Raw genomic sequence first — 24,105 nt, forward strand, 5'->3', positions numbered from 1 at the left:
GTACAAGACAGAAGCAGGGCGAAGAGTCAGGAGGCTGTGGCAGCAATCCAGATGAGAACAGTGGCTCAGCCCAGGGTGTTAGGTGTGGAGGTGGTGAGACGTCGTTGGGATTCCGGACATATTCTGAGGGCAAAGCCAACAGGATTTTGACTGGGTATGAGGGAAGAAAAGGACTCACAGATGACTCCAAGGTTTTCACCCCAAGTCAACCAGAAAGACAGAGCTGTCTTCAATTCAGATGAAAACGATTAAAGGCTGAGCAGTTATGAGGGGGAGGGAGACATAAAGGGTTCAGTTTGGGGCTTGTGAAAGCGGGGCTGTTGAGTAGTCACCCCAGTGCATATGTGTAAGAGTGAGTTGGTTATATAAACCTGGAGTTCAAGAGTAAAGTCAAGGGTGGATACAAATTTGTGAGTTACTGGCATACATATGATACTAAATGAAATCAACAAGAGAGAGTCAGGGCAGCCACACAGAAGTGATAAAAGGAGGGAGTCCTGGGGGCTCCAAGTTTATGAGACCAAGAAAGTAGAACTGGAAAAGGGGACTAACAAAGACTACTGAAACACTAACTCTGGTGTGGGAGGAAAATCAAGGAAATATGGTGTTCAGAAAGCCAAGTGAAGAAAATGTGCCAAGGAGGAGGGAGTAACCAACTGCTTTAAACGTGCTGCTATGTATCAAGTAAGATGTGGACTGAGAGCTGACCACTGACCTACAATACAGAAGTAATCAGTGACCATGACAAGAATAGTTTTTCCAGAGTTTTAAGAAAAGAAATCTCGAAGACTGTAGGGACTGTAAAGAGGGAATATAACACGTCTGACTAAATGACAACCACTGAGAGAAGTAAAAAGATAAGTAAACTGGAGATAGTGCCCGTAAGGTACCCAGTCCAATGTGGGGTGGCCAAAATAGAAACTACCTTTACTTCTAAATACAACTGCACAAAGTATATATCAGGTGCTTCCAATTTCTAATAACACAGTTTAGGCTAAGAGAATACTTGGTAATCCAGGAAAATTTTTAAATCTGTCTAAAAGGTGTCCCATACATACTTGGGGCCAAAAGAATCTAATTACTTCAGTAAGCTCTGCTCTGACCATTTCTGGTCTTTCTGTATCTAAACCTGATCTAAGGTCAATGGCTTTACCTTCTCTATGAATTTCTCTGCCCACAGACTTACTCATCTTCTCAGTTCCTAGTGAATTCTGTTCTCTCCACCACTCCTCTGACACGGAATCATACACTATTTAACGATTTCATGTATACATGCCACCATCAATCTCAACTAGATGTAAGACCCAAAGGGAACACAAGTTCTTATTGTAAACTGTATACTCCACAGTCTTATCATATGCCTTGCATATCTGCAGGCACTATTAATATAAGTATTTGGATTGATGGTAAGTAAAGGGGGAAAAAAGTTAAAAAGAAAGTCATATTGAACAAATGGTGCTGGGATAACGAGCTATCCATATGCAAAAGAATCATACCATAGAGAAAAATGAAATCAAAATGGAATGAAGACTGAAATGTAAGAGCTGAAACTATCGAATTCTTGGAAGAAAGTGGGTGTATTCTTGACCCTGGATTGGGCAATGGTTTCTGAGAAATGACACCAAAAGCAAAAGCAACCAAAGAAAAAATAATTAAATTGGACTTCATCAGAACTAAATTTTTGTGCTTCAAATGCTACCAAGAAAATGAAAAGAGAACCCACAGAATGGGAGAAAATACCTGCAAATCATATATCAGAAAGGGTCTAGTATCTAGAATACACAAAGAACTCTTACAACTTATCAATATCGAGATGAATAACCCACTTAAAAAATGGGCAAAGAATTTGAATAGACATTTTTTCCAAATAAGATATACTGGGAATTCCCCGCTGGTCCAGCGGCTAGAACTCGGCGCTTTCACAGCCGTGGCCTGGCTTCAATCCCTGGTCAGGGAACTAACATCCCACAAGCTGTGTAGTGCAGTCAAAAAATATATATATATGTATATATATATATATATATATATTTACAAATAATCAATAAGCACAGGAAAAGGTGCTCAACATCTTTAATCAACAGGGAAATGCAAACCAAAACTACAGTGAGAGGGGCTTCCCTGGTGGCGCAGTGGTTGAGAGTCCGCCTGCCAATGCAGGGGACACGGGTTCGTGCCCCGGTCCGGGAAGATCCCACATACCATGCCGCGGAGCAGCTGGGCCCGTGAGCCATGGCCGCTGAGCCTGCGCGTCCGGAGCCTGTGCTCTGCAACGGGAGAGGCCACAGCAGTGAGAGGCCCGCATACCGCAAAAAAAAAAAAAAAAAAAAAGAATCCGCCTGCCAATGCAGGGGACGCAGGTTCGATCCCTGCTCTGGGAAGATCCCACATGCTGCAAAGCAACTAAGCCTGTGAGCCATAACCGAGCCCAAGTGCCACAAATACTGAATGAAGCCTGCGCGCAGCAACAAAGACCCAATGCAGCCAAAGATAAATAAATAAACATTTATTTAAAAAAAAACCCAAAACTACAGTGAGAAACTACTTCACACCCACTGGGATAGCTATAACAAAAAAGATGGACAACAACAAGTGTTGGCAAAAATAGAGAGACTCAGACCCACATCCATTGCTGGTGGAATGTAAAATGGTTCAAAAGCGGTAGAAAACATTCCTCAGAAAGTTAAACAAAGTTATCACATGACCCAAGAATTCCACTCCTAGATATCCACCCAAGAGAAATGAAAACGTATGTCCATACACGAACTTATACATGTTCATAGCAGCATTTAACAGCCCCCAAATGGAAGCAATCCAAATGCCCAAATGCTGAATGGATAAAGAAAATGTGGCAAATCCATATGACAGAGTATTACTCAGCTATAAAAAGGAATATGCCACAACATGGAGGAACCTTGAAAACATTAAGTGAAATAAGCCAGACACAAAAGGCCACAAATTGTTCAATTCCACCTCGATGAAATGTCCAGAATAGATAAGGAGATTCATGGTTGCCAGGGGGTGGGGGAAGGGTGGAATAGAGGGTGACTGTTAGTGATATGAGGTTTCTTCTGGGAGTGATGAAAATGTTCTGGAATTAGATAATGGTTATGGCTGCACAACTCTGAATGTACTAAAAGCTAGTGAAATACACACTTTAAAAGGGTGATTTTTATGGTATGAGAACTTCAACTCAATTTTTAAAAAAAAACCTAAAAAATGCAAACCATAACTCCTATCCATCCAGACACGCTTGTTTCTACAGTCAGTAGACAACAAAGTAAGCAAAGGGTTAAGGAACAGAAAAGCAGAGCCCAAGCTGGAGAGAGGGCATTTGGAATTACCAGCTGAACTTCTATGCCCCGCTCTTGAAATTCATAGATGTTTTCGAATCTTAGCAACTTAGTTTGCTAAGTTTGTAAATGACAGACACTAGTAATATAAGGTCAATTAATTAACAGTGAGAGAGTTTTCAGTATGCCCCAAGGAAAAATAATTTCTACAAACTATTTGGAAGCACAAGCAAAGGATAATGGAATAATCTGAAAGAGAACCCTGGGAAAGCCCTGTTCAGAGAGAAGGATTCCACTAATGCGTTTTCAAATGGGTTCAGTGGAAAGCAGCCAAAGGTAAAAACAGGTTTGAAAATCACTATAATAACAAACGGACTGAGACCAAACTTCTAAGTCCTAAAGGGAGTGTCCTAATGTTCTTTCGATTTATTTGTCTGAAAACAAAACCTGCTTCAAGGAGAACCATTCTGTGAAAGAAATCTAACTGGATTCAGTTCCTAGGAGGAAAGCTGGGCAATTACTGTGACAGCCATCTTTACCATAACTAAACCAGACATGACCATGAACGCTGGATACCAGGTTTGCCACTGGAGTGGTCGGTCACTTTTTAACCCAGGATGGAGTCCCGTGCCAACTGTGTCTGGCGATGTGATAAACCTCCCTGTACTCAGAACCCACACACAAACATGAAAGAAATCGTTCTGAGACAGTGCTCACCACTTAGTCACCACGAGTACTTTTTTTTTTTTTTTCTAATACTTTATTTTTTGAGAGCAGTTTTATGTTTACAACAAAATTGAGAGGAGGCACTGAGATTTCCTATACATTGTTGCCCCTATACATGTACAGCTTAATGGCTCATTTCTTTTTATTTAGTCCACTGTCTGGATATAAGCACACTTTCCTTATCCATACATCTACTGAAGGACATCTTGGTTGTTTCCAAGTTCTGGCAATTATGAATAAAGCTGCTATAAACATCCATGTGCAGGCTTTTGTGTGGACCTAAGTTTCAACTCCTTTGGGTAAATACCAAGGAGCCCTGACTGCCGCATCTTATGGTAGGAGTAATGTTTAGCTTTGTAAGAAAGCACCAAACTGTCCTCCAGAGTGGCTGTACCAGAAAAGTACTTTTTTTTTTAAGGTCACTTTTACTATTAGACTTGATTCAACAGGCAAAATAATTATCATGTCAGTAAGAGATTTTAAATCCAAACAAAGAACCAACACACATGGTTGGTCTAAGCTAAAGATAATTTTTCTTTTAGTGCAATAGAATAGTACGTTTTATAAACAAATTTTAAGCATGATATTCTCAGAAATTGGAATAGGCATGGTCTCCTCCAAAATCAGACATCTGCCAAACTAAATTAAACATATCTGAGTTAACTCCTAAATTGTTTTTATAGAGCCCAGCTAAGACTTCAAGCTCGGCCCTTCAGCTTCACTGCCTAGCCATTTCAGGATTTATGTCCATTAGTTTCACGGAAACTGTAAATTAGAAAAATATTTGTTTGCATAGCTTCCTGTACTTCTCTACCAGGGTTTCGCACTACATTGTAAATATTTATTTGTCTATCACCCCCACGAAATGACTTGAAGGTAGAAAATATGAGTGTTTAACCTCCAGCATTTAGCATGGCAACCAGCACATATCAGGCATTCAATAACTATTTACTGAATGAACAGAAAAATAACAGATCGTGTATTACACAGTCTCAATTTCAGGCCCAGCACTGGAGACTCTGGCACTACCAAAACTGTGAACCAACGTGATCTCAGCCGCCAACCTTCCACGTTTAGCTGCTTGCTGTTCCTCTGCTCTCTCCCAGGATGCTTAAGCTGTACTACTCCCAAGAGCACTGCACCCTACATTTTCCAAACACCAAATAAATACACCAATCAATACACACACCAATTTTCAAATAAAACACATTCACAAAGTAGAGTCCCCCCAGTTATAAGTTCCTTCTCTTTTCCAAAGAACGACATCCCCCCCCCAAAAAAAACCCCTTAAACATGTAGGTGAAGACTTGGAATAAGAACTCACAGGCTTGTGTTTTGAGCCACAGTTTCCTTGTTTGTGAAAGAAAATTATCCCAAAGCTTGCCAAAGAAATGAAATACTTCTCAACTTTAGTACATAATGTGCTCCTATAAAAGTGTACCCCAAGTCAGTATGTACGAAGGTAGAACAAATTACACATTAAAAAGGGTATTTGGTTCCCACAAAGAAAAAAACTTATAAAATTCCTAATTTAACTTGGTTTTACAGATAACTTTTAATACAGTTTGATCATTTTGCTCATATATTTGTTCCATTATCTTCCTTCATTACTAATCACATGGCTTAAAACAGCCATGTGAACAGCTTTGTGACATGATCTACTCATCCTTTTGGGCCACCTAATACAAGCAAGACAATGATATCATTAAGACTGAAAACTAAGTTTGCATCCCTACTCAGTGCTCGCATTTTCAATTTTGTTTGCCACTTATTTTTATGGTAGCCCAGGGAAAAAAACCTCAAAAAATTATACCCACACAGTTAAGAAAGTGTTGTTAAAACTGAACAGCTGGTCGGTAGGTAGCTCTACAAATGCCATCAGTTGATATGTCTGCTCATCAGTAGATAATGAAAAGTTCTAATTTGGTCCATAAAAGGCAGTTTAGAGGTATCAACCACACCACAAAGTACATGCTGCCTAAGAGTCAAACACATGAGAGATGAGACTCATGATAATTGAGCCCACTCTATAAAAGATGGTGAGCTACAACATAGAAAGGTATTGCTATGATGATAATTATTAACATTTCCCAAAAAGCTGAAAACCTCACCACCTAGGATTAGGACATTTTTGTAGAAATAAAGAAGACTCCCCAGAAATCACTAAGACTTGACTTAACGTTTTCATGAATATTGTGGAGGCAGGAAAAAATTTAAATATCCAAGTTTATAAATAATACATATATGGCATTTGAGCTCTTCTGAGTTATTAAAAGTTAACTCTGCTTTCATAAAAGGGACAGAGATTTTAAATTTGGAATTAAGGGGAAAGCAAAATGGCACCTAAGTTTTAATACAGGTAAACAGAAAGAAATCCATTTACTAAACATAATCCTACTGTACCTAAATGAAAACTCAGACCTCACAGAACTATACTCCAGAATTCATTCTAGATTAGTTCCCTTAAAAAATAATTAGGGCTTCCCTGGTGGCGCGGTGGTTGAGAGTCCGCCTGCCGATGCAGGGGACACAGGTTCGTGCCCCGGTCCGGGAAGATCCCACGTGCCGCGGGGCGGCTGGGCCCGAGAGCCATGGCCGCTGAGCCTGTGCGTCTGGAGCCTGTGCTCCGCAATGGGAGAGGCCACAACAGTGAGAGGCCTGCGTACCACACACACACACACACAAAAAAAAAAAAAAAAAAAAATTAAAGAGGGGCTTCCCTGCCAGTGCAGTGGTTAAGAATCCGCCTGCCAATGCAGGGGACACAAGTTCGAGCCCTGGTCTGGGAAGATCCCACATGCCGTGGAGCAATTAAGCCCATGTGCCACAACTACTGAGCCTGCACTCTAGAACCCGCAAGCCACAACTACTGAGCCTGCGTTCCACAGCTACTGAAGCCCGCACACCTAGGGCCCATGCTCCACAACAAGAGAAGCCACCACAATGAGAAGCACGTGCACCACAATGAAGAGTAGCCCCTGCTTGCCGTAAAGAAAGCCTGCGCACAGCAACGAAGATCCAACACAGCCAAAAACAAATAAATAAAATAAATTTATTTTTTTAAAAAAAGGGGAGGGAGAAGTCACAACATTAAGAGTCAATGAACATTTGAGTGCTGAATGCCTTGTCAGCAGCATTGAGGGTACGGATTAAGTGTTCTATACAGATTAAGAAATTTAGGATGGGAAGGAATTCCCTGGCAGTCCAGTGGTTAGGACTTGGCACTTTTCACTGCCGGGGCCCGGGTTCAATCCCTGGTCAGGGAACTAAGATCCCCAAAGCCCAAACCAAACCAAACCAAACTAAAATAAAATGAAATATTATCTCAGTAAGCATGACTAAAAACAAAAAAACTTAAAAAGAAAAAAAGAAATTTAGGATGGGAATAAAAGGAGATGAAGGATAAGAGTCCAAGACTGATTCTAAAGAAGTTGTTGACAAGGTGAACATGGATGTGCTTGCAAGATACTAAAATAGAAAAACTTGAAACTCTAAAAGGTAAGGCTGGTATTAAAAATAACAATAAAAGGGCTACTTCATACTGTGAGTAGCAAACCAAACTGTGGCCTAGTGACATTCTGAGCTTCTTATGAGCTACCTCAGCACCTAGAACACAGCAGCTGCTCACCAGAGATTTACTCAGAGGAAAAGGAAAAGGCACAAAGAGAAAACACTCGTTTCTTTTTTTTCTAGAGGCAGTACATCCTGAAAACAAAACAAACTTTTTGGTATATTAATACCTGGCAAGCGTACAAAGTAAAGGATAGTATTCATTGGTCAACCTCTGACCTTTCTGAACAGAAAGGTAGATTCACAGATAGGCGTTCTGATCCACTGCACCAAATCACAGCCTAGTGGGCTGCAAAACCAACCACGAGCGAAAACAAAAACACAAAAATTTATCTTTAAGAGCTAAGTGCCATGGTACAGACTAACAGCGCTCCTGGAGCAGAGAGCAAGACCAACGTGACGGGCACGAGTTTGCAAGGTGACGCTCTACAGCAGCCTGTGAGGCAAGAACTACCCAGAGAAGAACAGGAGGAGGATGCAGGCACAAGTTTTTAAATGTCTGCTAGATATTTTTAGAGAGCCTGTTCGCTCCGTTCAAATTAGAAATATAGAGAATTAATCTCTAGACATCGATTTATCTCTGAAATGAATAGGTGAACCAGATAGGGCTTCTCTTAGCATTTGAATGTGTGTTTCACATTTAAAAATCAAACCCAAATTTCTACCTTCCCCTCTCCTAAGCCTCCCATTTTCCTCCTGGTTCTATAATTGTCTACCTGTCATTCATGCTCAGACCCTAGATTAACCTTTGATTTTTCCAGCCCTTCTCCCCTACCCTGCACCAGGTCCAGGTGAGTCCTTCCCTCAGGAGAGCCCGTGCATGGGTCTCCATCTCTACCACCACGACCCCAAAACAGGTGCCTATTTCATCAGATCGAGGTTGACAATAAACCTTAACTAGGCTTCTTGCCTCTAGTCAAACCTCACTCCCAACTCCAATCAACTTAAATGCTAACGGGTCTCAGATCATGTCCCCTGTCCCTTCCCTGTTCAAAACACACCCCCCTGCCCTGCCCAAGTCATTCAGTATCTTCCCAGTCTACCACCTTCCCTGATAGTCATGACTCTATAAAACCTGATTCCAATTTAATTTTCATTCTTTTTACTCTTATCTCCCCACTCTGGTCCTGCACTGTTCCCAGGACGCCTCTTGTATTCTCACTCCTCCACACCTTTGTTCTCGCCAACCTCCTCTCCTGGCACCCCGCCCTATATGCCCACTCTCCACGTTCAGTCTGTTACTGAAACTTCCCACAGGTCAGAAGAGTCTGTCCCTGTCTCAAACCCTACCCCGTTGTTGGTACCATTCAATCAGCATTTGGCCTATCCTATACACATGGCCTTGCATTGTAAAAACATACTGGGCTCATCTCCCCGACTACTCAGGAAGTTCTTACAGCATGATGAGGACGATTGCTTGTCCTCTGTAAGTGCCACAAGATTTAGCCTCGTTCCACATATACTTGGTGATTAATAACTACTGATCAAGTGCTCCACAGTTCAACTGAAATAGCCCACCCACAAGCAGCTCCTTCTAAGGGGTCCTCTCTTCCCATTTCTCTGAACTGCTAGTATTTATACCAAGCAGAAACACTGTTATTTATTATAGTGTACTGTGCTATGGCCATGGTTTTTTCCCCTCTCAAATGTAAAAGTCTGGCCTCATTATCCAAATAAAGCTCCTTGAAGATTCTATTTTGTACACCTTTTGAATATTCCTTATAGCAGCGGTCCCCAACCTTTTTGGCACCAGGGACCAGTTTCGTGGAAGACAATTTTTCCACGGACCGGGGGGTGGGGTTGGTTTCGGGATGATTCAAGAGCATTACATTTGTCGTGCACTGCATTTATTGTGCGCTTTATTTCTGTTATCATTACATTGTAATATATAATGAAATAATTATACAACTCACCATAATGCAGAATCGGTGGGAGCCCTGAGCTTGTTTTCCTGCAATGAGATGGTCCCATCTGGGGGTGATGGAGACAGTGACACCTGAAGTGTGTTGCTTATGTCCAGTCTACTCCGTACGATGCACCTTAATTGTCACTTGCCACTCACTGATAGGGTTTTGATATGAGTCTGCAAGAAGTTGATTATGGTCTCTGTGCGGTGAAACCTCTCTGCTAATGATGGTCTGTATTTGCAGCCACTCCCCAGCGCCAGCATCATCGCCTCAGCTCCACCTCGGATCACCAGGCATTAGATTCCCACAAGGAGCACACAACCTAGGTCCCTCGCATGTGCAGTACACAGTAGGGTCTGAGCTCCTACAAGAATCTAATGCCTGATGATTGGACGTGGAGCTGAGGCGGTGACGTTAGTGACGGGGAGCGGCTGTAAATACAGATGAAGCTTCGATCGCTGGCCCACCACTTACCTCCTGCTGTGTGGACTGGTTCCTAACCGGCCACGTCCTGGCCCAGGGGTTGGGGACCCCTGCCTTACAGGGTTAAGCAGACCACTGGACACAGAATGGTAGTTAACAAACACCAGTAATAAAGATATCTAAAGAGTCAGAGTGTCTCAATTAAAACACTGCTTAACACTGCTTAAAGGTACAGACCTTAAAAATAACAAGTAAACCTTGTTTTACAGATTTCAAAGCCAGTTCATATCATCTATTTAATTCCCATAACTCTGTAATACAACTTACCCGTCTACTGAAGAGCAAAGAGGCTAGGCAAGATTGTAGAACCAGTGAAGTGGTAGAACAAGGACTCAAATCCGGATCTCCTGAGCTCAAGGACAGACAAAGTTTTATGTTCTTCTCCACAAGCGCAGACTCATCCTCTTACCTCCCGAACTAGGCTCCACCTTCCTGGAGGACTGAGGCCATGTATACAATGTTTCTTTTTAAAGAAGTCTCTGTTTATTTCCTTTCAAATGTCTTCATATACCAATAATAAGATATTAAATCTATATGGATTCCACAGATACAACAAACGCATCAAAGATAACACACTGTGCTCCGGGCCTCATAAGTGGAGAAAGACTTGGCAACATAAGCCTTATGGACTCCCTGAACAATGTTCCCAAATAAGGTGAAAGCTTATTTCTAAAAGCCTCAAGTTCTGCCAGAGATTCTAGTCTCTGTTCTTTGAGGCGTTAGACTGCACGTAATCTAAGAGGAAGGCCAGATGAAATGCCCTGTTGAGAGCACCACGTCCCTGGCATCTATCAACTTTTGGGAGTTATATGGAGTACCACAGGACTCCAAGTACACAGCTCAGGGCCAGGGCCACCCCCACAGTTCTCCCCTCAACTGCATTTTGGGGTCATTTTCAAAGATTATACAGATCAAGAAGTAGGGCCCCAAATAAAAACAAGACAGTTTTACTATCCCAAGTGAATAGTAGTTTGCCTAAAACACCACTCTCACTATTCTAACTACTAAGATTAAGACATGAAAACAATGGAAATGTCTCTACTAACTCTAGTATGACAGTATCACAGAAGTGTTGGCAAGTTTCTCCCTTACCGATGTTATTATCCAGGGTTAGAAACGACTTAAGAGATAAGATAACCCTAGGAAAATGATTTTATTATATCAAACATTAAAGCAATTTCAAATAAGTTCCCAAAGGTAACATGAATTGAGTTGTATTCTCTAGTCTACAGATTAAGTCATACCAGCAACTCAGTATTTGAATTATAGGAACATTACAGTTAGGAGCTAAGGCAAAAGCTGAGAAATAAAGAAACCATCTCAAAGAACATTGTTACCAAATGTAACTTGTAGCTGCTCAACTATCACAGACATCTATCACTTCTGTCTGGGTGCAAGCCTTCCTTTCTAGAACTCTCTCCTCTGAGCAACAGTGGATCACACGGCCATACCTCTGACATTTGCACAGCACAGCCCAAGGTGGCTAATGGACTCCACCCACCGGGCCCAGTTACTGATTCAGGAAAAGCTTATGACCTAAACCAAGACAATAAAGATATTCCCTGGTAATTTTGCTGGAAATACAGAAAACAGGCACGTTCCTGTATCTAGGATCACAAGCAGTACAAGGATGGCATGAGTCCACTGGCCATCTTTACTTCCACGTGGAGAAAGCGCTGCTGAGAATGAAGCCAACGGCGGAAAGCGCAGCTGAGAGAGGAAGAGAACAAAACCAGTCCTCACGACACCCTCTGTGCCCCTGGAGCCGCCGACCTAACCTCAGCCTTTTTAGTTACGAGTCAACAAATGCCGTCTTAATTAAAACTATTCTGCCACCTGCAACCATAGGCTTCTGAGTAATATACTAGTCTGAATGAGTAAGGTGCCAAAGGACAAAGGATTATCTCCGCAATGAGCCTGAAAAGGAATGGCTGACAGTTAAATCTGCTTCCAAACCCAACTGGAAACACCAACACTAACCTATTATTTTTATTCTCACCATCTATAAAATAGGCCCAAGTAGCTTGGTGACTGGTCTATTCCCTTCCTTGAGTATTTGAACAATGGCTACTGTTAATCCACGCAAACTTTTCTGACCTACTTATCTGCTACCCTCCAGACTAGATGTTCAACGTAGATGTCAAATTTTATTCAATTCAGAACTTTAAAGGCATTATTCTCTCAAGAGTGTCTTGTCTAGCAAAAAGTTTGATTAACAAATGGAAGACCAAGCTCTGTAGTCTGCTTGAAGTTCACCGAAGAATAAGGGCGAATAAACAGACAAAGCATCAGTCCGCCAAACCCTGATCCTTTTACAATTCATTCAACACAGTACACCCAACACTGGTAGGCTCTGAAAAGCAGAGAATTTACATATATAAATAAACATACTTTTCAATATGTATGTAGAATATACAACCCAAATTCTAGCATGCAAAGTTATGCCTAACACGCGACCATGGACCTCTGGTTTTTGTCTACAGACACAATACCACAAAAATCAGTTTAAAACATGATCGTCTATTTTGTTTTTTCTTTCATGTTTAATTGCCTACTTCTCATTTGTCACCCTCAAATTTTTTAAAAAAGGAAGCAATTCTGCAGGTAGTAACTAAATTCTCTTTGATTCACCAAAGAGATAAATAAAAATAGAGAGAGGATCATACTTTAAAAGAGTTTTATTACTAAGCATCAGGCCACACACACACAAACACAAGGAGTTTTAGATGATAATATGTATTATCACACCCACAAATGAAATTGTCTTTACCAACTTGCAAATTGAAATAATACTAAGCCTAAATCACAGTAAGTAGAACCACATGTCCAATACCTCAAAGAAAAAATAAACAGTGATAAATTATCACTTCCCTGAATCCTCTTAAAATTTTTTCTGGAAACTAGCATCTCTGGCTGTGAAGTGGTCCAAGAATAAGAAAGACTGAGATGGAGATTTTTTTACTGGGTATCCTTTTCTAGCATTTGAATTTATACCATTTACATGTATTATCTACTCAAAATAAATACAATTTTAAATTTAGAAAATTCCTTGAGAATCACTTTCAGAAACTATATTAGAACTCCCTTTAATAACAGCCTAAAAATAATAATTTTTAAAAATACTGTACATCCTTTACACTTACAAAGATTATAGTTTTTTCAAGTATACCACACACATGTCATAAAACTGTTATCCAATTGTTTCAGCCTAATTTTCTATCACAAAATATGAATTTAGAATATCAGCAATACATGATATATAGTTCTTTTATGTTCTCCCTTTCACCATAGAAATACTAATGAGAAACAAAATATAAATATACTTGCCAAAAAAAGATAATAAATAATCACAAGTCAAATCACCAAAAATGTACCTGTACCATTTATCTGTTAATCAAGGGCTGTCCAAAGTGTGGTTCCAATACCACTGATGTGAATGGTGACTTTAGCTGTATGTGAAATAATATTTTAATAGCTACAAATTTATTTTTAATACGTAGTTGATTATACCTAACACACCAAATCTAGGATTTCACAAATATCATTGCCTAAAATGAGGATAAATCTACTTCAGTGACATTGTGAATCCATTTGAAAATAAGAGTGCACATGTGTGAGGGAAGTTTGAGAAGAACCAGCACATCATCCCAATTAGATCAAGGGCACTCTGTGAACAATCGCCAAACAGCATCAACGACATCAACTATACTGAATCTTAAATTAGACCAAACTTCACACTCACAGGGAAACTCTCATTGAAAGGCTGATACAACTAAATGACAACAGTGCCCTCCTCTTCCCTCAGAATTGGGGAAATGCCACATGGGGCAATTTAGAGTAAATGAGAGATCTTAGGGCAGGCCAGGCAAGCACCCTTTGGGCAGTGTTTACGATCTGGAATCAGAGTGGTGAGAGTGGACCTGGGTTGTCAGTGGGCTTACAAATTAAACTCCACTCATGTATGATCAGTTTCTACCACAAACCATCCTAACTGTCCTCACTTGGTACAGCTGTCTGCTCACAACTTTAGAAGAAAGAAATTTAAACATAAGAAAGTGTAATTCAACCTCCAAAACTGACCTGATCCCCTGACCCTCGCTAATGGACACTTCTAAATCAGACAGTCACTCACCAACGGTATGATGCAAAGTAGGGGATCTATGAAGTCCCCAAGATTCTACTTTATTCATACCACGTTCTTACAAGAATATCACCACAAATGAGCCCAGAGAATGAGATCCAAAGCCCTAATGGAGGGTCCCAATTGGAGCCCCTCCCTCAGGTCACCAGAGGCCACCATATCACTTGCCCAGACAGGTACATTCAGAGCCTTGAAAACTTCCCTTTAAACTTGAAAATGGAGTTCCAAATTCAGATTTCAGTCGATATAACTTTGAGAAAGGTATATCTAAGATTCAATGTAATACCCTGCAGAGAACTTTAGAAATTATCTGCTTTGAAAAATACCATAACCCAGATAGCAAAGCATGATGTTTGCTGTTTTCATACATAAGAACACCATAAGAAAGCAGACTTTATTTTGAAAACTAGACCTGACACTTGTGGTACTTATTTTTCTTTCATGTTTTATAGCTGCCTTTAGTCACTTAATCCTATTACTAAAGAATTTTTTAAAAATCAAAGAGATTATTAATTTAAGACTGCAATTTGGTAGACAAGAAGGTAACAAAAATTGGAGGCTGAAGAGGGAACACACATAATTCGCCACATCAGACTGTTTGAATAGCACAGCAAACTCTGTGGCTAATACCCCACTGACCGTAAGCTCCTTGAAAAGATCCCAAGCAGAGGCCTAAAACACATTCCTGCTTCAGCAAGTTCTTGAAATTACTTTATCCATCTGGGATGGGCCCCAAATCCCCTAAAATGAGGCTCCCAATCACATTCCCCGTCAATTAATATGCCCTCTGTCTTCTCATGGAAGAAAGGGATTTTACTTTCCATCTTCTGCCTCTCAAGCTCTGCCTATCTAAGCCCTCAGTCTCTGACCTGGTCCCTAAAGATGAAATGTTCCTTCCACCGCTCCAAGTCTGCACCCTGCACCCACTCCTTCCCTTTCAGTCTTTAACTAGACAAAGATCTCCTCTTCAGTTGAAGGCAGAGGGGGCACATCTTCAGCCCCATTACTTAATCAGCCCCTCACCCCTCAATCTGCATTACTTTTCTTAACTCCCAGTCACCTAGTTAATTTTAACAATTCTACGAAACTGCAATCAAAGAGGGTCACTGACTCCCAATAGCCAAATACCAGCTGACCAACCAACCTCTCTTTATCTAAGCCCATCCTTTCTGTTTCTGGGGGCACCTCCTGGCCCTCCACTCTTCAAGAGGAGTTCAAGGCTGTGGTTAGATCCTGGAGTCTTTCCTCCCTGCAGCCTAAGTAATTTCCTTCACTCTCCTCTGTAGGAATGACACCAGGAAACGATCTTAAACCTTACTTTCCTCCCAAACTCCATCCATACATCTTCAGCCACCAGTAGACATTACGCTCTGGGCTATCTTCATTGGCCTTTGAAGGCCAACTTTGTCCAAAACCAAGTTCACCAGAGCCTTGCCAGGAGTCCCACCCCACTCCATCTCTCCTTCCCCATCACAGGCAGCCATCTAGGTCTGCTCATTTTTCCATATTCATATTCCAAGTCCTACCCCCACTATGGTCTCTGGTTTGCTTCTTCCCCGGAGTTCAAACGTGACTGCCGGACGAGATGTTGCTGTTAAGACTCCCTCAGCATGGATGAGCACTAACTCAACTGAAAGAAGTCTGGGAAAGGAAGGTGTACAAGAAGGAAGGAGAGGTGGAGAGAAGCTCGGCTGTTGCCACTGTCCTCAATCGCACCTGCCACAGTATCGACATCACCCCCGCTACCAAACCTCCCTCGTCAGAAACTTCTGTTCAGCCTCTGAGTTGAGAAGGCCCCCCAACCTCTTCAATAAATCCATTAAATAAAGTCCTTTACTTCTTGCTCAGAAGGAATCAACAGTATGGATATTTTAATCTAAGGATACCAGACCTTTAATGTTCGTTAACAAAACCAAAACCCAAAACACTTCCCAACCAGCTTCCACAAGTTAACTCTGGCAACGTATCTGCCCCCAGGACCCAGAGCAATAATAATATAGGGGAAACACCTTCTAGAGAAAATCTGTTTGCTGAAAGGAAATCAAGTAAAAACTTGACCAGGTAACGCAAGTAACTAACAACTTATGTCACAATGTGTTTCCGGAGAGTTGCCTCTGTCTCTTCGCAGGCTACCTTAGGAGAGCTTAACAGTTTGATTTAGCTAGTTTCCTAGGAATCGGGTCGGTGCCGCTGCGGAGTTGAAGAAAACCTACTTATACACAGAGTCAAATTATGGACTTGCAGGAGCGGCTGTTCCGTTAATCCACAGCTAAGAATAACACTCGAGTTTCTAATTTAAGAAAAAGAAAAAGAAAAAAGAGAAGAAGAAAGGCGAGGAAAGTAAGTCCCCGGGCTAAGTGTTCGGAGCAGGGGAGGAGGAGGGGGCTCGCTGCACTGACGCTCTCATGGCCCAGATCCTTGGGCCCAAGGCAATTGACGAGAAGCACCCACCCCGGGAGGGTAGCAGTTTGCAGGTGCGAAGGACCGGCCCCCATCCCCGTTTAACCCGGGCTGGAGCCCGTGGCTCCGGAATGGGTTTCCGGGTGGGTTTGCGCTGACTCGTAATTAACGAGGACGGGGCAGGTTCCAGACAAATCCGGCGAGAGAAGGAGAAAAAGTCACAGGGGCCTGGTGGGTCTCCGCGCCCCGGGGAAGGCGGGACCAGGCACCCCTAAGGGCACCCTCCTAGCCCGCCGGGGCCTGAGGGACGCGGGCGGGTGGACCCGGCCCCACGCGCCCACCCGGGCCGCCTTACCGTGGCTCTGCAGGATCTCGTGCTTGAGGCCGCCCGTGTAGTCGATGAGCTCCTCCAGGCCGCGCTCGCACAGCTGCCCGTAGCCTGAGAACTTGTGCAGCACCTTCTCCAGCTCGCGCTCCACCGTCACGCACTGATCCATCCCGGAGGCGGCGGCGGCGGCGTTCGGCTCCCCGGCGCCCGGGTGTCCGCAGCCGTTCGGCCCGGGCCCGGCCGAGGCCGCGTCCTGCTCCTCGTCCCCCAGGCGGGCGGCGCGGGCGGCCGAGGCGGCGGACGCGCTAGCCCCGGCGCCGGGGGACCCCGGCGAAGCCCGCGCCCGCCTGCCCCATGGCGCCCCGACCCCGGCGCGTCGCCGCTGCTCCCGCTCGCTGGTCCCACCCGGCCCCGCTACCCGCTACCCGCGTTCGGCTGCCAGGCCAGGCGCCGCCGATTGTTTTTGTTTTCACGGGAACCGACCGATGACCTGGTTCTCCCGGGCGGCACCAAGCGCCGCCGACCGAGGGGGAGGCAACCACCCCAGCTAGAGAAGGAGGCGGCGCGGGCCGTACCAAGCGCACCCTCGACGGGGGGGGACAACCCGGCGAGCGCGGGCGGAGGAACGCGACAGGCGTCGGCTCGCGCCGCCGCTCTAAAGCTGTGGGCCGTACCACGCGGGAGGCGTGCAAGGGAGCGGGAGAGGGTGGAGCAAGGACCCAATTGGTCCGAAGAGCTAAATAGGGAACTTTGGAGACAGCCCCAGCGTTCCGAGAGCGCTACAACTACGCGCTCCGTAAACAAGAGGGCGGAAACCGTCCCGAACCACTCCGCCCAGAAACGGGGAAAACGAACCAATGGGAGCCTGGAGTACGTAAGGAACAAACGTCCTCCATTCCCTGGCCGAGGCGTAACCCTTCAGCCAATCCGAGACTAGGGGCCAAACCAATATACTCGCTGTTGGAGGGGGTGACTTGGAGAGCATCCCGGGGAGCAAGTCGTTTCTAGAAAGCGAAGAGGGAAAACAAGGCAGAAATAAAAAGGTCAATTTCCCGTAGGACTTCGCTCTAGCCCTGAGTTATTTCATCTCCCCATCACTCCTGAGGGTGCTGTCGTTCCGAAGTTTTGGAAGACGGACTCTCTGCCCCGGAGGAAAAATCAAGCTTGGCCAGGCGTGGTGGGTGGTGCTGCAGGCGAGGGTCGCTGAAGAGAATGAAAGGCGGGGGTGATTCTGGGGCGGGAGAGGGGGACTGCCTGCTGGCCGGGCGCGGTCCGCAGTGCTGGCTCGACTCTTGCGACACCAGAAGGTCACACGCCTCACACCTCCACCCCCGCAGGCCTCGGCCCTTTGGCCCCTGGGCCTGGAGCCTCTCCTGACGGGTTAGCCTCACCCCGCGTCTAATGCGGGCAGCTTCGTGGAATGCAAACTCGCGTCGGAGATCCTGACGGCCTGGCCCCTGCCTCTTTGGCGCCTTACCCTTTTGAATCGGCTGGAGTTACCCCCTTTGCGTAAATCCTTTCCTTGACTTGCAGTGGCGCCTCCAACCTTGGCCTATACGTGCTTGCTCACTAAGCTGCAGCTGCATGAGGAGCCAAGCTGGTTCTTGCTTCAGGGCCTCTGTACCTAGCTTTATTTTGGCCTTGGAAAGCTCTTCCACCTTGTCATTAACTCACTTGTCCCACAGAGGGTCCTCCCCTGACCACACTAATGTGTCTTCTACCCTCCCGCACTCCCTTCTCCATCGCTATATCATTTATTATAATACCTATTATATTACCAGTTTTATTCTTCGTGCTCTACTTAATAAAATCTGAAATGATCGGATTAAATTATTCGTTTACTTTTCTGTCTGCACCTCTTCAATAAAGTTCCACGAAGGCAGCCCCCTTGCCTGTCTTTTCTGTTCCTGGAACAGTGCCTGGCAACAGAATATGAAATCTTTTTTTTTTTTTAAATTAAGGTAAAACCTCTTTGAGCCTCAATTTCCTTTTTTTTTTTTACATAATTTGGAAATAATCAGAATTAATAATACTTCATGTCATTGTTAGGAAAATTAAGTGAGATAATTTATGTAAACACCCAGAAGTACATGATAACCACATGATAAATAGTGATGGTGGTTTTTAGTATTGTTGTCAGTTCCCAGGAGTAAATCTGAGATGGCAGTTTAAAGTCATGGAATCATGTTGGTCTAGCACCCAATCCTTTAATTTATTTCTTGTTAATTCTCAAGGGCAGCCCCAACTGTGGCTGTTACATATCTTTTTTCTCTTCCCCACCTAACCCGATTTCCGTTCTCCTTTCTTGGCAGGTGGCCCTGATTCCGGCTTCACTGAGAAAGTGAAAAACATCCAACTCCAGCACCCTCTGCTACGCTTTTCAAAGTATGTCTATCTATACCATCCATTTTGTTATCTGTTGTCAAATACCTAAAGGAAGAAGAGTCCCTTCTCCCTTCCTAAGCTGCCAGCTGACCTGGGGACATGGGGGAAACCTTCATGTAACCCTCCTCAAGATGTTTCCCTTTTCCTCTCAGTCCTTTCATGGCCAAACTGCCCAAACAAATCCTCTACACTTGTTCCTCCTATTTCTCCAAGGATTTCCTTGATAAGCTCAGTCACCCTTTTCTCACTCTTTTTTTCCTTGACCTCACTGCAACACATGAAAAGTGTGACTCACCATCACTTTTAAAATTCTTCCTTCACCTTCAGGGCATTGCCAATGGTATGGTTCAGTCACCCCTTCTCCCTTGCTGGCTCTTCTTTCTCATTTAGTCACCTATGTGGATGAGCATTCGTCCCGGGTTCTATCCTCAACCTTCTCTTTTCCCTTTTCCTGCTGTACTGCGAGAACACATTAAAATTGCCCCTCTCCAGCCTTGATCTGTCTCATAAACCAGCTTCACATTCCCCCCAACTAGCAAGACATCATCATCCAGAGGACTCGTTACCTCCAGTCAACACGTCAGAAACAGAATCTGTATTTCCCTTCTATAACAGGCTTTCCTCCTCTTGACTCCTCAGTTTTTGTCAGCATTACCTTAACTCTCCCATGTTCCTCTGCCACTTCACCATCCTCATCATTAACTTACCTCTAGGATTCTTGAAAACCTTTTCCCCATCAGATTTCTTGACTCCACTAACCTGTTTCCATTGCCAACTACATCCTTCTCAATATCTGTTTACTAAGTCAGCTGCTTTCAGTCACCCCAGAATTATTGGTGCTTCCCAGGATTTTGTCCTCATCAGTATCCCTAAGGATAAAGATTGTCTCACTCCCTTTTCCATTCACCCTCCACATGTTCTGTTGAGTCTAACTTCCTAATATCTTAAATGAGGCTTTTTAGTTTCTACATCCTTCACCTTCCTTAGTACTTTTGACATGTTTCCAAGGTTATAATTGCTTCTCTTACCTGCCTTTATCTCTTACCTCTACAGTCCCACCAGGTGAATCTTCATTCCCTTCAAAAGTTTGTTATAAGAATTCAATCAGACCAAAAAACAAAAGAATTAAATCAGACAGTCCATGTAAGGCACTCAATATAATAATGCCTGGCATATGGTAAGAGCTGTTATTATCCACTGATCAGAAGTGATCACGACACCCCATTACTTACAGCTTCAAATCCTAATTCTCAGCTGCATGGTCTGCTGAGCATAGTGACACATCACAAACACTGGGCACTTTCAAGGTGAATTGAGTACAGCTTCTTCATGCTTTTTCTTCTTCTAGAATGCTTTTCTTTATTCTCAGCTACTCAGCTCCTCCCCTTCAAGTAACAGGACAAATCCTATTACTATTAATACCTTTCACTATTGATACCTTTCACTATTGATACTTTTCACTATTGATAACCTTCCATATCTTGGTCTACCACTCCTCGGTATGGCAGTCATCAGCCATATGTAGCTATTTAAAATTTTAATTAAAATTTTTTTAAATTCATTTTCTCAGTTGTACTAACCACATTTCCACTACTCAGTAACCACACATGGCTAGTAGCTACTGTGTTAATCAGCACAGTATGAACATTTGCATTGCTGTAGAAAGTTCAGTTGAACAGTACTGATCTAGACCATGACCATAGTAAAGTTACCAGCCACTCCTTTAACTGCTGGAGGACTTCACTGTTCAGTCATTTAATGCTTAAATGCATACTGCCCCTGTATTTTTAGTTAAATTTTCCAATGTGTACCTTGTTTTCCCAACTAGATTGTTAGCACCTAGGTCAGGGCTGACTTTTCTTTCCTCTCCTATGATTTAATCAACACAGAAAAAGTGCTCTAGGTATTTGTTAAAGGAAAGAAAATAAACAAGAGGAGAAGAGGCCTCAAATTTAACCGAGGAGAGAAAAATAGTACTTTTAAGGGCAGAGATCTTTATGTTCTCTCCTTACTTTGTATTGGCCCTTCCTACCCAGTGCACAATTGCTTTAAGCCTAAACCTTGATTTCTCAGAGAAGGTCTCTAGAAGCAACAACCGAAAAATTCCATTTTCGGAACAACTGCAAATTATTTTTCTATGATTGCATTTTTAACACACAACAAAAAATAATTCACTCATACACGAACACCAACCAGCCAACAAACACAAATCCCGTCCAGTATCAAATGGACTCCTGCCCCATATTTTGTTTAATCTAGAGAACCTTTCATTTGCAATTATTCTGGTCTTTGCATTGGTCCTCCCATCCACTCCAGATTCCTTTCTCTGTAACATCTAAGAAAACAATCCAAAGAAAGAAAGAAGAGGGAGAAAAACCCTTTGTCTTATGACCAAAATACATGTTCATTGTAAGGAAATCAGAAAATACAAATAGGTAAACAGAAATAATCAACCCATGAAATCCCAAGACCCAGAAAAAAAAATCCGTTTTAACATCTGGGGTGAATTTCCAGAGTTTTTCCTGCATATGCACATAGACCCATATGTGAAGGGTAGCTCTCGTTATATGTAACTATTTTGTAAACAGCTTTTACTGTCCACTTAACATTTCTCTAACAAAAAGAAGTTTTTAGAACTGCTCGTGCCATCTTTTTGAAATGTTTAATAGTTAACTATAACTGAGCATTCACCCTTATTCTCATATGTATTCTTTTCATTTTGACTTATTCTTAGCTTGAAACTAGACAGAGGCAAGACAGAAAAAGTCAAAATTTCATCTTTCAGATTTGAGAATCTATAAAAAACCTTTAAAAATATGCTTTTATGCAAAATGCACTTTCAGATATGAGTAAGAAAGACTATGTTTATACTTGTAAAAAACAGACCTTGTGAAAGAGACCTTGCTTATTTACTGACTGTTCTAGCTGACAGCCAATATGAAAGTAAGGTTAAATTGACAAAATGCGTTATTATGAAATGCTGGATTACAAAAAATAACATTCCTTTTCATCGTTTCTTTAAAAATCAATTTTCATCATTTTTAAGCCAAAAAAATAATCTCCACATGGACATTTCTGGAAATTGCTACTAAGAATAATTTAAGAAATGGGTGGACTTCCCTGATAGCGCAGTGGTTAAGAATCTGCCTGCCAATGCAAGGGACGTGGGTTCGATCCCTGGTTTGGAAAGATCCTACATGCCCCAGAGCAACTAAGCCCGTGCGCCACAACTACTGAGCCTGTGCTCTAGAGCCCGCAAGCCACAACTACTGAAGCCCGCGCGCTTAGAGCCCGTGCACTGCAACAAGAGAAGCCACGGCAATGAGAAGCCCACACACGGCAACGAAGAGTAGCCCCAACTCGCCTCAACTGGAGAAAGCCCACGAACAGCAACGAAAACCCAAAGCAGTCAAAAATAAAATTTAAAAAAAGAAATGGGTGAAAGCATAACTACTAGCAAAAAATATTGATCTGAATGTTTTTCACTTCTTTTTTATCTCCTCTGTGATTTGGGGCATATTGCCACTTACATGCCTGTTTGCCGACAAGGATGATACTTGTCTGCCATAATGACCTACTGTGAGGGATTGGACAGGCAGTGTTGACAATAATGCCTTTCCTTCTGTGTCCATAACCACCTTCTTTCAGCGTCACTAATGTTTGTAGAAGACAGCCTCTCTCACCAGCAAAGCCCACCCCAATGTAGCCTTCACCCCTTCTGTAAGCCGCTCACTGGTTGCCTTCTAGTTTAGATACCCCCTTATAGATCTCTACGAGGATGATATGTAGGCATTGCCCTCGTATATGACGTCCGTGGGGAGGTATTTACACCTTTTGGACCTGCTCCCTCAAGTTTTATTGGTCTGAATCTTTTTCTTTGTGGAGTCCTGGTGTCTTTCTGTACTTTGTTTCCTGCTCACTTTTTTGTGTGGTTTACCAGGTCAGGTGTAGCCAGAAGGGTGCTAGCACTGTAACCCTGAAATAATTCATTCAACCCATCTCAGGCTCAGTTTCCTTATATATAAAATGAGACACTTGAAATAGATGACCTTTAAGTCCCTTCCAGTTCTAGAATTACAGAGATGTCAGTGTTTATTAAGCAACACGTGAGGTACAACACAGCCAAACAGGAATGGGTAGATGCACCCTCCCTGCTTTTGAAAGCTTTGATTCTGAATCATTACTTCCTCATTATGGAAATGCAATGGGTTTTTTTACCCCCCTTGGCTTTGTTTATTTATCCTAGTAATAATAATAGCTGCCATTTATTGAGCACTTACAGTATGCCAGGCACTTTGCTTTAAATGTGTGATTATCCAAAGCAATCTTTTGAAGTAAATATTATTTTTATCCATATTTTATAGATGAAGAAACTGAGGCAGAGAGCGGTTAAGTAATTTCTCAAAGATTACACAGATAATACACCGTGTAGCTGGAATTTGAATTTGAATCTGTCTGACTCCAAAACCCATAAGCAGTGTACCTCAAGAAAGCAAAATTATGCTCCATGATTACTTGTTAACATGGGGTTTCTAATAAAACAAAAGATCATTTATCCTAAGTAGTGTGGTTAGGTAATAGGAGTCTAGGGCTAAAATTCACAAAAATTGTAGCACTTCTACTTAAGATTCTTTGGTAAGAATCTTAACCAAACAGCCTTTTTTTAAAAAAAGTAACAATATCTAATTCACCCACCTTGCAACATCACTGAGTTATATATATTTATAAAGTAATATAATATGTTTTCAATAGTAAATGTATACATGTAATTAGTAAATGTATAAGAATATATATGTATATGTAGATATATAGAAAGTACTCTGTAAACCATGAAGCCCTATCAAAATTTGGGGTGCCATTATTTCCTCTTATGTA

General features: G+C 42.6%; 1 protein-coding gene and 1 long non-coding RNA gene across 2 annotated transcripts in view; one reads left to right on the forward strand and one right to left on the reverse strand.

Annotated features, from left to right (window-relative positions):
• Positions 1-17,122, reverse strand: part of RMND5A (required for meiotic nuclear division 5 homolog A) — a 60,249-nt gene extending 43,127 nt beyond the window's left edge. The window contains exon 1 of the mRNA XM_059079363.2: positions 16,873-17,122. Within this exon, the coding sequence (XP_058935346.1) occupies positions 16,873-17,014 (142 nt within the window). The 5' untranslated portion in view covers positions 17,015-17,122. The remainder of the gene's footprint in view (positions 1-16,872) is intronic.
• A 729-nt stretch (positions 17,123-17,851) lies between these two features.
• LOC131765617 (uncharacterized) lies at positions 17,852-22,662 on the forward strand. Its single transcript, XR_009338226.2, has 3 exons — positions 17,852-18,022; positions 19,158-19,230; positions 22,277-22,662. It is a non-coding gene; the product is annotated as an uncharacterized lncRNA (long non-coding RNA).
• The last annotated feature ends 1,443 nt before the right edge of the window (positions 22,663-24,105 follow it).

This window comes from Kogia breviceps, chromosome 11 (genome assembly GCF_026419965.1).
Source record: "Kogia breviceps isolate mKogBre1 chromosome 11, mKogBre1 haplotype 1, whole genome shotgun sequence".
Taxonomy (NCBI): domain Eukaryota; kingdom Metazoa; phylum Chordata; class Mammalia; order Artiodactyla; family Physeteridae; genus Kogia; species Kogia breviceps.